The sequence below is a fragment of the Poeciliopsis prolifica genome, unplaced genomic scaffold (assembly GCF_027474105.1).
Source record: "Poeciliopsis prolifica strain line A6 unplaced genomic scaffold, Auburn_PproV2 SCAFFOLD033, whole genome shotgun sequence".
In the NCBI taxonomy this organism is placed as follows: domain Eukaryota; kingdom Metazoa; phylum Chordata; class Actinopteri; order Cyprinodontiformes; family Poeciliidae; genus Poeciliopsis; species Poeciliopsis prolifica.
Genome location: NW_026562408.1, coordinates 4,860,621 through 4,873,331, shown reverse-complemented (window position 1 = coordinate 4,873,331; position 12,711 = coordinate 4,860,621). Strand labels below are relative to the sequence as shown.

Below are 12,711 nucleotides of genomic sequence, written 5' to 3'. Positions count from 1 at the left end.
TTATACTCTAGTTATAGTGCAGATATGTTAGTTTTGTCTTATTTGTACTAAAGTACAAGTATCTTTTCTGAAGGTAGAAAAGTTTGAGTCAATTAATCCTTAATATTGATGAAAAAGAAGTATTTCCCTTAAAGTATTTCATGTGTAGTAAGACGTTATCTGCTTTCAGTTACTTTTAAGCTGATTTTGTTTTATTTAAACTTTTGCAGTGAAGCCATATTGTGATAGTTTGTCTTTCAGAAACTCTGGCAGACTAAATCCTGCAGGCATCACCACCGTGAAATTTCTTAGTAGGAAGCGTTGAGACGCCGTCCTGAAACAAAAACATTGAAAGAAAGCTCCAGACCTGAGAAGCACCACTGAGCAGAACTCAACAAATATGACCCTAGACTGACCTTTTTAGATAAGAATTTATTTTTCTAGTTTTGAAAACCTAACGTATAAAATATCTGAAAATGTCTTATCGAGTGTAAGACCTCTTCCAGGTGAAGGGTTCTCCATGCACGTCGTCCACACCGCTCTGCCCTGCTGGCTGGGGTCTTGATCTCTTCATCATGGCGCCTCTCCTCCGACGAGGCATCGCTGCAGAGTTCATCTTGCTCTTCTGTCCTTTGACGCTGTTTACTTCCTGTTGGCCTCTGCTGCTTTTCCAGTCCTTTTCTGCCTCTTTCAGGAAGTCAGACGCCACTCTTAGGAACTCCAGCACTGCGATATGACTCCACATACCTTCATCCTCATCTTCACTTCTTGTCCTCCCTTCATCTGCCTGCCTGTCGGCGTCCAGGGCGAACCCGCAATGCCCTCCTCTGTCAGTAAGAACCAGCAGGAAGTAAGGGTTGCTCTGGAAAAGAGAAACAGGGAGCGTGGAGGCTGGAGGGAGGAGAGGATCATCAGAGCTGCAGATGCAGAGCACTGGGACCGCCACCTCATCTGCATCTCTCAGAGGTTCATTCCTCCCCCAGTAGCTCTCCCAGTCCGCTGCTGGGTAAGCTCTTTCACCCAGTGCCCAGGCCGCTGCTGATGTTGGGCCCCTGAGGGAGGGAGATGCAGGGTTTCTCTCTGTGGATGGAGAAGCTTTCTCAGTGGGAGAGCAGAAAAGAGCTTCTTCAAAATCTCTGAGGCTGGAGGATCTGAGGGCACGATCCACATCCAGGATTCCTCGGAGAGAACTGACATATCTATTGAGAGCATGGAAGAAAAGCAAAGATTTTAGCAAATATAGCAAAACTAAAATCTGGAGTTTGTGGAGAGTTGGGTGACATTTTGGAAAAAAAATTGTTTGAGTATTTTGCTATGCTGAGGTTTCTACTGTTACTAAGTAATTTTATTGCTACTTCAGTCACACTTCTGGATATTGTTGTAAGTTCACTGAAGAACAATTTTGTTTCAACCAAAAACAGGCTCACGCCTGCAGGTTTTTTTAAGTTTTATATTTTTATATGGAAAGGAACTGATTTGTAACAAGGCTCCTTTTGCCTGATTTTGCTGCAAATTATTTTAATTTAGATTTTTTAAATACAATTTTAAAGATTTAAACATTAAATGACTAATGTTTTGATCAGTTACTCAGTACTTGACTAGACTTTTTACCAAATACCTGTTTACTCTTAATTAAGTTCAATCTTTGGTTGCTCTACCTGCCTCTGGATTTGTGCAAAGTATAAAATTCTCACCTGCTCAGCTGCATTTTTCTGTGAAATAGCACCCCCCAGCGGTAAATAGGCGGCATGACGCTTTCAAACCACAGTTGCCCCAGCAACACAGGTGAGATGGCTGCAGCTGCTGTTAGGCAGGTGCTTGAGCCTCGCTCGCCCAAATAGGACAGCAGGACGGCGGAGCCCGATCCTTCACTCACCGCCACCAACACGGAGGACGGGTGCCGACTGCGGACATACAGAACCGCCTGAAAACACACGCATCGCTACCGTAAGCTGTAAAAATGTGTCTGAACTCATGACAGAATATATGAAAGAGGACTACAATCCAATTTTTTAATAAAAAATTGTTAAACCTCAACAAGCACCCAGAAAAAAAGTTTTACAAAAGCTTTTGACTCCATAATAAAAGAGCTCTTTCAACTATTTAAGGCAGCTTAACCTCTAATTTACTCGTAATTACACCACACTGACATTGATTCATTGGAATGCAGATACTAATTTTTCCTCTTGGCTGCAGAGAAACAGTTTATTTTTCATCGTCAGCATCATTGTCTCCAACATACCTGATTCAGATAAGTGACTCATTATCATGCCTCTGCAGAACCTGTTGGCATGTAGAGGAGGTATTTCATTGTGTTGGAACAAGTTGTTTTCATCTAAATGTTTCCAAAGACTGCAATAAACTGGATGTTGACTTAGTAACAGAGAAGATAGGAGTGTGTCTAATAATGTAGCAGATGAAGAAGCAGATTTCTCAAACAATTTCCCTCCTCTTGCATTATAAAAAAAATATAAAATTAAGAGTGAAATACAATTCAGATATAAGCCAAAACTGCAAATAGACTGAATTGATGTGGGTTGAATCAGCTGATCCTCTTTTAAAGCAGTTTCCCACACTTTTCCATGCCAAGGATTGACCTCTGACCCCTTTTTAAACCCACAAATACAAAATATGTAAGAAACTTGCATAATGTTTTTATTCACTATTTCATAATTATTACATTCAATTAGCACAAATGCTGCCTTATATCTTCTGATTTTTGTTCTCCTTCTGATCTGTGGTGAAATATTTTATTATCAGATAATACAATTTTTCATTACAATTCCCTCATTCGATTATAAATTATGTTATATTTTATATTAATCACATCAAATGTTATTTTATTACCACAGTTCTTATGTTGTTGTTGGGGTTTTTTGTATTTTTTGCAGATGTGTCCTCCATAGCTGGGCTGCTTTGGTCTTGTCAGAAACTTTTCCACTTCCTGTTTGTGATGCTAGTTTTGAGGAGCAAAGCAGCTTCATGAATTTAACAGGCAGCCAATAAGAAAATAAATTAATTTGACTCATATTCTATTTTTAAAATGATTGAAAAACAAACAAAATTCTAATGAAAAATTTAAGATTAAAATATTTAATCTTAAATTAGTTTTTAGTTCTGCGTTTTTTTTCTCTGATCTTCCCTTTAACTTGCTGAAGCCCCCAGTACAGCGCCCCCTGGCTGCTCACTTTAAAAAAACCCAGCGTTGTAAAGCGTACCTGCTCCAGATCCGCCGGGTCTCCAAACTCACAGATTCTTGGTGTGGTGAGGGGCGACCCGGCTGTGCCCCGATGGTGAAACACGACCACTGAGAAGCCCTGCAGCGCGGCCTGCTGGCAGAGCCGCCGCAGGTGGGGGGTCGTCCCGCCCCAGGACTGAGGGATGAGGAGGAGAACGGGGGGTGTCGAGGTGAAACACCCGATGGCCTTCCTCCCTGACTGCTGCTCCTTCATCCTCTTCGCCGTCGCCCAGTCCAGAGCCACGACCCCCCCGTCCTTCAGCAGGAGGAGCTCTCTGGTGAACTGGATGCTGTCTGCATGTTCTCCACACATTTGGCTGGAGACCGTCTGCAGGTGGGGGTCTCCCCAGGGCCAGTCGGCCAGTTTTGCCTTTGTGAGCGAGCCGCAGTGCTGCAGCAGATACCTGGCCAGTGCAGAGGGTTTACAGATGATCCTGGGTCCATCTGAGGTCCAGCAGCGGCAGCTCCAGGATCAGACAGACTGTGACCCACAGCTTCCAGCCTGCAGCCCTGACAGCCACATTTACCCAACTGCATAACGCCGGCCAGCGGAGACCCAAACACAGCAGGAAAAACAAGGAGCAAGGGAGCAAACATAACAAACAATCCAACACGTATGACTCCATAGCTGAATCAAAACCTAGAGTTGTCACTGGGATATTTTCCTCATCATCTGTGACTGACGCTCTGCTGTCTGTCTTTCTTCAGCTTTGGAAAAGGAAACTAAAAAGAAGTAAAGCAATGAAAAATTTTCCCAATGACTGAAAAATAGAGAACTAGAGAAAATGCTCCTCCTCTGCTCCCTTTCACCTCTCTTCATAAATCATTTACTACACGGTCCGTCAGAAAAGGCAAATAGACAACATCAACTGGTCTCCTTAATGTCATGGAATTATATTTATTTGGATTCTTCTCCCAGTCAGTTATTTGGTCTTATACAGCCATTTTTAAAAGGTTATGTTTAAAATAATTTTATAATTTTCCATCAGACAGTGTGAAAAAAAGGCATATCTTTTTTACATAAAACATGAAAACTTCTAGTTTCAACTGTATCTAGAAACTGTTTGTTCATGGCTCCCTCCAGTTCTAAGACTATTGATTCACCAAGCAAAGTCAAATGGGTCTGGAAGTTTTCATAGGCCTTTACATAACCCTGAATTCAACCCAACATCAGTGTCCGACCTCAAATGTTTAAGTAAGTCAAGTCAAATAGTTTGTCACTTGTTTATCTTTTTGTTAATAGTTTGTAGAGAAGTTGTTTCTATTTATTTTGTATGTATGTGCAGAACGAGATGCCTGAAACTGTCAGTGCATGAGGGAACACCTTCTTGTATTGTTCAAAAATAGCACACCTCACTCTGTAGGTATTCACAAAACAATACTTTAATAGCATTGTTTTGCCAGTTCTTGATTTGCAGAAAATGTCTGAATGACATTTCTTGATAATCCAAGATTTAACAGAAGAATGATTTTAAACACCTGTTCCTTCATAAGCAACCACCTTGCTGTCTTTATTGAAATTATGTTAGCAGGTCATACAGTAGCTCACTGATGGAAGGTTTTTGTGATTAACTTTAATTAACTTTATCATTAAATCCATTTGATATTGTGAAATTGATGACAGGATCTATATCAATGTAAATTTTGACTATAAAAACTGAAGCCATTTGTTAATTAATTTCAGATTAAATGATAAAAAGAAGACCCCCTGTCTCGTATCATGTTTTATTATTTGATAAATAAAACATAATTTGAGAAATAGTTTCAGTTCTTTTGTTTGAAATGATCAAGTGGTTTGAACAAGATTCCTTGATGATTGACTCAGAGTTTGACTGGAAGGCTCCACTTTCCTCAGAAGATCAGGTGGAGCCGCTGCTAAGTAAAAACAAAAGGATTCAGCACCAAACAAACAGCTCTGGAAATCAGGTACAGAAAATATTTGCATGTAATTTTTAATCAATTGTGAATAGTTTTTCAATCACATTTATAATATTCGAAAAAATTTCTAAATATGAATCATGAAGACAGTTATTAACATAATACATATGTTTTGAATTTAATTAAAAATATATGAGTAGAATAGTTGTTTAAAAATCTTTGCAGTTTTTTGTTTTGTCATTATCAGTTTTGGTGGGGATGTTGTTGGGAAAAGTATAATCATTGATAATAAAAACCAATTTCTGTGTTCAAAAGATGCTCATAATTAATTAGGATAAGTACTTTTAATATTGCTTTGGTGTTTAATTTTACTTTAAAAAAATTATTCACCTGAAGCATAATTTTACAATGGGGTTACATTTTATAACTGTGTCTGATCCAGCAAAGTTTGATAAATGCTGTTATATTTTTGGTTTGTATTCCTGAAACTATTGCTTCTAAAATTTGTTAATAAATTTTTTAAAACTCATTTTATGTCTCACAGGTTTTGAAGAATTTTAAAAATTCTGCATAAGCTTTGGAAGAGCTTTTGTCTGTGAGATCAGGGATGACCAAGCTGGCTGTGTTGTGTTTCCTGCTTCTGCAGACCGGAGTTGAAGGATTTAAAATATCAAATATTATTTTAAATTATTTTAACGGAGGCTCATTAACTCATGAAGTGATCACAGAGAGAGCAATCCTCAATGTCACTCTGCAGGTGTGTCGTGCACTGGCTTTGTCTGAGGGAAAGACCTTCACTTTTCCTGTAAGTATTTAAATTAAACCATTAAGTTTTTGTCAATTAAAATTACTTTGTTGAAGCAAAATAAACACCTGCATTTGTTTGCAGCCACAACCTTTCTCTGCTGGGGCTGTAGCAGCTGCATGCGACGCATCAAAATCAACCAAAAGTTTCATCGACACCATTCAGAGGATCCAGAAAAGTAACCATGAAATAGACAAGGATTATGTGCTGAGTGCAATTCATCACTGCGATGATGAAAGCATAGCAGGAGGACAGTTTCTCATTACACTTGGTTTAACAGCTGTGAAGGCTTCCAATAAGAAACAAAACTTTGTTTTAGCCACATCAATTCTGGGAGAGATACTCCATACCTTACAGGTATATCTGCTGCAGCTTTGAGATTGCACTTCATTTTCTTGCTGCCTAAAACTGCCACGGATGAGAAATTATTACTTTTATTATTAGCTTCATTAAATCTGCAAAGGGTTACCAAAGGTCAACGCTGATATATTTACTCTGCTGCCCACTTGTGGCAGAAAAACTCACAAAAAGCTTGATACTTCCTTTGAGTGAATTAAGCAGTAGTTTTGTTTTGAAGGATTTCTACAGTCACACTAACTGGGTGGAAATAGGATACAAATTCCCAAACTCCAATCTGATCAAAGGAAATGCCGATGTTGGAAAAATAGCAGGTAAAAAAGGTGTTGTTTTGATTTGTGTGGATTTATGTGCTTATTTTCAAATATACCAAATCTAATGTGAATCTGCAGCCAAAACGAGAGCAACTTGCCGCAACTGTGATGGAGAGGACTGCAGCAACAACATTTTGGAGGACATCTTAAAGGAACAAATCCTTACTTCGGGATATTTTTCACCTAAAGTATTCTCTACAAAACCAGAAGGTAAAGATCTTTATTTTGTTGTCAAATAGTAAATCAATGTAGTTATACATTACTCTGCTGCCCAGTTATGGCAAGAAAGGCCACAAAAAACTTGCATATATATGAAATAAGTGTGTCAACAACAAAATATTATTTGTGATTTGTGTGATGATGAGCAGGAAAATGCAGCCATGGAGGGTTTTTTGATCGAACAAAAGGAATTGGGCCCAAAGGTGGGATCAACAAAGATTCATTTGACTCTGAACATGGATATCTTCACAACCAAGCAGCTAACTTGGCGATAGCAGCAACCAGTGAGCTGCTGGAGGACGTTCGCAGTGCTGCTGGAGACAGAGGATTCCTTCAGTAGGAGGCTGCTTATTTTCTCTGTATTTGAATTTCTTTATAGAATAATAGAAAACAATGAACAGCTTTGCCTCTGTGTTTCGCTTGTTGCACCTCAGGATGATGGGACTGTTGAAAGGGAGAGCCCTTTGTTTTTGCGTGGACACGACAGGAAGCATGGGGGATGACATTGAAGCAGTGAGGATCGTAACATCATCGATTATTGACAGTAAAGTGGGAACAGAAGACGAACCCTCAATTTACATTCTCGTTCCCTTCAATGATCCAGGTAGAATCCCAATGATCAGGGCTGAAGTGTATTGTCTCCCTGATAGTTTCACCTTCAGTGTTATGAATTTAATCTATGAGGAAACAATTATGACAGAAATTATTCCTATTGTTTTCACATGTTTTATAGTCACTGTATTGCCAAATGAATAAAGAAAAAAAGGGAAAAACAACATAAATCCAACTGACTGGACTAAAATGTTGTAGAATATACAAATCACTGACTTCTGTTTGGATCACAGAATTTGGGCCTCTGCTTCAGACAACAGACCCAGAGGTTTTCAAGAGTTACATCAACTCACTAACACCACATGCAGGTGGAGATTTTCCAGAAATGAGTCTTTCTGGACTTCAGGTGATCTGATTTATACCACAGAGCTGATTATGTATGAGAAGCAAAATAAATAAATAAATAAAACTTTTTCTGTAATTTCTTCATGCAGCTGGCTTTAACTGGTGCGCCTCCCAATTCGGAGATCTTCGTTTTCACGGATGCAACAGCTAAAGATGACTACCTGAAAAACACGGTGCTCGCACTCATAGAGCAGACCAAGTCTGTGGTGAGTGCGTCTCTGGTGATGCACTGAATTCCTTGTTTTCAGTAATTAATGGAGCGTTCCGTCAAATAAACGGTTGTTCACATGACCACTAGGGGGTGCTCGCGGACCACCGGTGTTTCCATGACCACAGTTTTGAGAAGAGCTTTCTAAATGTATTATGTTTTTTTTTTGTTTGTTTGTTTTTAAAACATTTACCTGCATGATTTATAATGTACCAATTCATTTATTTGTGGGGATATTGCATATTAGTGGATATTTGTGTTTGATAGTTTCTCAAGCTAAGCATGTGACGTCACTACATTCTAAACCCCGCCCACTCCGCCGTCATAACAACCAATGCGCTCCTGTTAACCTTGTCAACACAACAAGCACATCTGGTAGCCTAATATCGCTTTTATTTAGTTGATTTCGCAGTTAAACAAATGTCTACAGGGTGCTGCGCTGTCGACTGAAAACCAAACTTGTAATTTTATTGTATAACTTAGCGAGGAAAGATGGCGATGGCGAGCAGCCGTTAATCATAATGACTGTCAGGCTTCGGTGTAACCGCGGATTTGCAGTGAACACTTTTTTACAAGCTAATAATTTTAACGCCTATAAGGTCTATAAGTAAGTTTGATTAAAAAGATATCAAATATCGCATTGTCGTGAAGGTACACGTTAGTCTTTGGTAACCATGGAAACAGTGCACCGCCATCATGTAGCCTAGCATGTATGGAAAAACTTATTAGCGTCTGGCTAGCCAGTTCTGTACGCCTTCTGTACGTTTTAAGGCTGCTCAGGTTTAAGGGGGGACACTGCTTATGACATAGTGACATAAAACATGTGGCGTGAATTCAGGAAAAGTCGGTAATTTGATCAGGAGGGAACAAGTACGGCTCGGTTTTTAAGCTAGCTATTTCAAGCTTCTGTAAATAACGCCGTCCGTGAGCCCTAACCCAGGTGTGTTACGTTCAAAGACAAATTAGCTTGACTCGAACAAGAAGCAGCCACAAATAAACTGACAAAAACAACTTAGGAAAACTATTTCAGTCGCTCAGTTAAATCCTCCCGATCCTCGTTTCCAACGTCCATCATGGCGCCTCGAATGATTAAATGACGCAGGTCTGTACATGAGCTGCATGTCCTCAGGCAGTTTGATGCTTAAACAAACATGAAGAATCATATCTAATGTTTTAGGTTGCACGCAGACTCAGTAAATGAGGTTTTTGCCCATCTCATCGTGTTTCAGGTGAACTTCATGATAACTAATGTACTTGGCTTTCGCCGTCGAAGACAAGTGGACAACAACCAACAACAAGGTGTTCGGATGTCGAGAGCAGGCGGTCAGCTGTACAGAGACCTGGCTCAGGCGTCAGGAGGTCAGGCTGTTGAAGTCACAAAAGGTCAGCTCCTCGAGGCCATCAACATCCTAACGGAATCCACCAGCTCCTCTGTGGTACAGAATAGCTTCATTTATTTTGTTTTAATGTTTGAAGCGTTAAGATTTCACCTTTAAAAGTATTATTGTTGCAGGTGACCCTTCTGCAAGCATCCAGGAATCCTGGAAAATCAGAAAATTTCACTTTTGTGGTTGATGACACAGTGAAAAACTTGACAATTTACATCACAGGAGCTTCTGTTGCCTTTAGTCTCATTAGTCCTTCAGGTAAATAAATTACTTTATCAGGTTGAGGTGGATTAGTTTAGTTTCAAACGTTTTGCTGCTGTCGTTACAAACCCGTGTGTATAAATTATGGGCTTTTCTTTTCAGGGGTGATTCAAAATATTACCAGCACAGCTGGATCTTCAATCATTACATCCCAGTCAGTGGGAAATCTTCAGACTGTGCAGCTGCAAACAGAAGGAGGATTGTGGGAACTACAGATTTTGTCAACCAATCCCTACAGTGTGAAAGTTGTAGGTAAGGACATCTGTAAATGTAAGGCTGGCATTTTCAGAAGTCTTAATTTTGAACATCTGGTAATTCTATATTTTTATTTGTTCATCAGAAAACCAGTTGATAATGCATAAATTCTTATTCTTGTTTAAAAAATTGTGCATGCCTGTTTGTCACTTAGTATTTTTTTTAACCACAATTCATTATTTCTAATATTTTTGCACAGATACTGTGATGCATATACTGCATTTTTAAATAAAAAAATGAAATATATAACAGAAAACGACTACAATGGCAACACTCAAACATAATATTCAGTTTCAGTATTCTTTGCAAGAAATTTGTAATCTACATCTTGACTTGGCAAAAATAATTATCATTAAGAAATGGTATGATTGGTTGATTTTTCTGTGAATTATGATACAGTCTTTATCTGCCTGGCAACAGAACCCTGAATGCTCATTGGGTTATATTATTTAAATAATGCAAATGAGAACTCTCACTGAGTCTTTGGTTTATTCTTTTAGAAAATACCTAAACAATAAGTATAATGTAGATGTTGATTATTATAAGGTCCCTAAGGGTTCCCCTCAGTTTTTTAGTTGGCTTTCTTTCACTGTATTTCTCTTTTTTGCAGGTGAAAGTCCCATTGACTTTCTTTTCAAATTTATTAAGGAGTCAGACAGCCCATTTGGAGGGTTTGATGTGATTGGCAATCGTCCAACAGCTGGTAAAAAAGCACAATTTTCTGACATGCAAAAATTATTCACTTTTAAGGGTAACTGAGCACTTTTTTCTTATTTTTGAAGGAGGAAATACCAGTCTGCAGGTGACACTGATTGGAAACGATGTCGCCACAGTGTCAGAGGTTGCACTGGTTGAATCGTCGGGTTCTGGTCAGGTTAACGGCACCATAGAGACTCAAGGTGGAGGAACATTTATCATCCACTTCGACAAGATCCCATTGGTTGAGTTTGTTGTGCTTGTGAAGGGCACAACAAACTCAACCGGCGTTTCCAGAGCTTCTTCAGGGATCTTCCAAAGACAGTCGACCACCAACATAAAAGCCTCTGTTCTCACTGTCACTGTTGTAAGCATACTTAAGCATAACCAAAGTATTTTGTCATTTTCATTGCACTGTTGTTGGAAGCAAATGAAGCAATTCAAAATCCTTCAAACTTTTCATAGATTGGTTTCACTGTGCTTGTCTCTTTTACATTTTGGTTTCCATTGTTGTTTCAGAATGACTTAGACACAGTGTTGGAGCCAGGAACACCTCGATCTATTTCTTTCTCTGTGATGACAACCGGTGAAGGAGGAAGTTTCACCATTCAAGCCACCAATGATCAAGGCTTTGCTGCATCTTCTCCGTCCAGTTTACTGCTGGATCCTGGAGTTAGTGCTAATGGCACAGTGAACATCACCGCTCCTGCCAACACTCCATCTGGTACTGGTGTCACCTTGACCATTGAGGCCGTGGCTCCTGGAGGTGCAGACAGCAACTATGATGTCCTGCGTCTAACCGTCCTTTCAAAAGTAATGTGTTATTTTGTGTTCAATGCTTTCTGACACATCATTGAAGGTAAATATTGATAATATTTTCTTGTCACTCTCACAGGTGACTGATTTCTCTCCACCAGTGTGCCAGCTGCTCATCCTGCAGTCCAACTGCTCCGACAACTGCAGCCAGTCAACATGGGAGGTCTCTGTCCAGGTCAATGATGCAGCGAATGGGACGGGTGTGGACAGTGTCAGTCTCAGAGAAGGCAGCGGCACGATGAACATCAGCACAGCAGCTGATAATTCAACCTTAGTGTCTTATGTGGCTTCCTGCTGCTCTCCTGATATGCAGCTGGTGGCTGTGGACCAAGTGGGAAATGTGGAAACTTGTAGTTACTCTGTTCGTGCAAATGTCACCATCGCTGTAACAACCAGCCCTGCAACAACCAGCCCTGCAACAACCAGCCCTGCAACAACAGATTCCTCTACAAGAGTTGGTTTCTCCGTGTCTCTTTGCTTTAGTTTCTCGGTCCTGAGCTTCTTGCTATGGTTTCTGTGATCCTAAATTTTACAAAACAGATTACTGGTGATGGAAATCTGGTAAATATTAGTTCATCCCGGTGGTAGATATTATATCTAATCATAATCCATACATAATCAAATATTTAAACACTTTTTGCAGCAATATTAAATGTAAGCACCATTGTTGATCAATGTAGATAATTTTAAGAGAAGTTTTCTATTTGCTTTTGTTGAAGGTTTAACTCTGAACAAAGTTTGGTGACAAATTTGTACTTTTAGTATCTTTGAAATCAATTGTTCTAATCTTTATGTATTCTTCATTAATTATCCTATAAAATCAAAGCATGTAATTCCTGACAATAATTAAAATATGCAAACTGAGTTTTTATCCCCCTTTTTTTGCCACATTTGTGGCTATAACAGATGCACATTTATGTGTAACAGAGTTTATGTTGTAGAATCCCACTAGCTTTATATTATCAGTGCAATGGGAAACAGCGCCTCCTGTCTGTGTGGCTGGTTATATGTTGCTGGCTCCTGTAATCAGTGCCATACACTGGCACTGAGTTTCATTCCTCAGCACACAGCACGGAAAAGTGTTAGAAACACATAAAATATCATTTTTAATAACTTACACCAATAATATGCGACTACTATTTACGATTTGTGTGTCTAGCACCAATTTTGTACTTTTAGTTTTGTTAATATTGTAAATCACTTTCTGTGCTAAGTTACAGCTAACTGTTGTAGTGTTTTTTTTTTTTTTAAACTGTTGTAGTGTGCTGAGGGAAGCTGAGCCATTGCATTGATTCCAACCCGATTTGTTCTCATTCAGGAAATAAACTGCCTGTTCACCC

The 12,711-nt window shown here is 39.3% G+C and overlaps 2 protein-coding genes across 2 annotated transcripts; one reads left to right on the top strand and one right to left on the bottom strand.

Moving 5' to 3' along the window:
- Nucleotides 1-207: 207 nt before the first annotated feature.
- On the bottom strand, nucleotides 208-3,967 carry LOC129373465 (protein ABHD15). Its single transcript, XM_055051409.1, is given in 4 exon segments — nucleotides 208-1,178; nucleotides 1,674-1,903; nucleotides 3,198-3,672; nucleotides 3,674-3,967. Coding segments are annotated over 4 exon segments (1,593 nt in total). The 5' UTR covers nucleotides 3,844-3,967; the 3' UTR covers nucleotides 208-460.
- A 1,148-nt stretch (nucleotides 3,968-5,115) lies between these two features.
- On the top strand, nucleotides 5,116-12,711 carry LOC129373649 (von Willebrand factor A domain-containing protein 7-like). Its single transcript, XM_055051688.1, has 16 exons — nucleotides 5,116-5,143; nucleotides 5,640-5,900; nucleotides 5,985-6,257; nucleotides 6,478-6,571; nucleotides 6,650-6,781; nucleotides 6,940-7,126; nucleotides 7,225-7,394; nucleotides 7,636-7,748; nucleotides 7,837-7,953; nucleotides 9,185-9,391; nucleotides 9,469-9,601; nucleotides 9,707-9,856; nucleotides 10,470-10,562; nucleotides 10,642-10,922; nucleotides 11,075-11,368; nucleotides 11,451-12,711. The coding sequence occupies exons 2-16, from the start codon at nucleotides 5,703-5,705 to the stop codon at nucleotides 11,889-11,891; spliced, it is 2,883 nt and encodes a 960-aa protein (XP_054907663.1). The 5' UTR covers nucleotides 5,116-5,143; nucleotides 5,640-5,702; the 3' UTR covers nucleotides 11,892-12,711.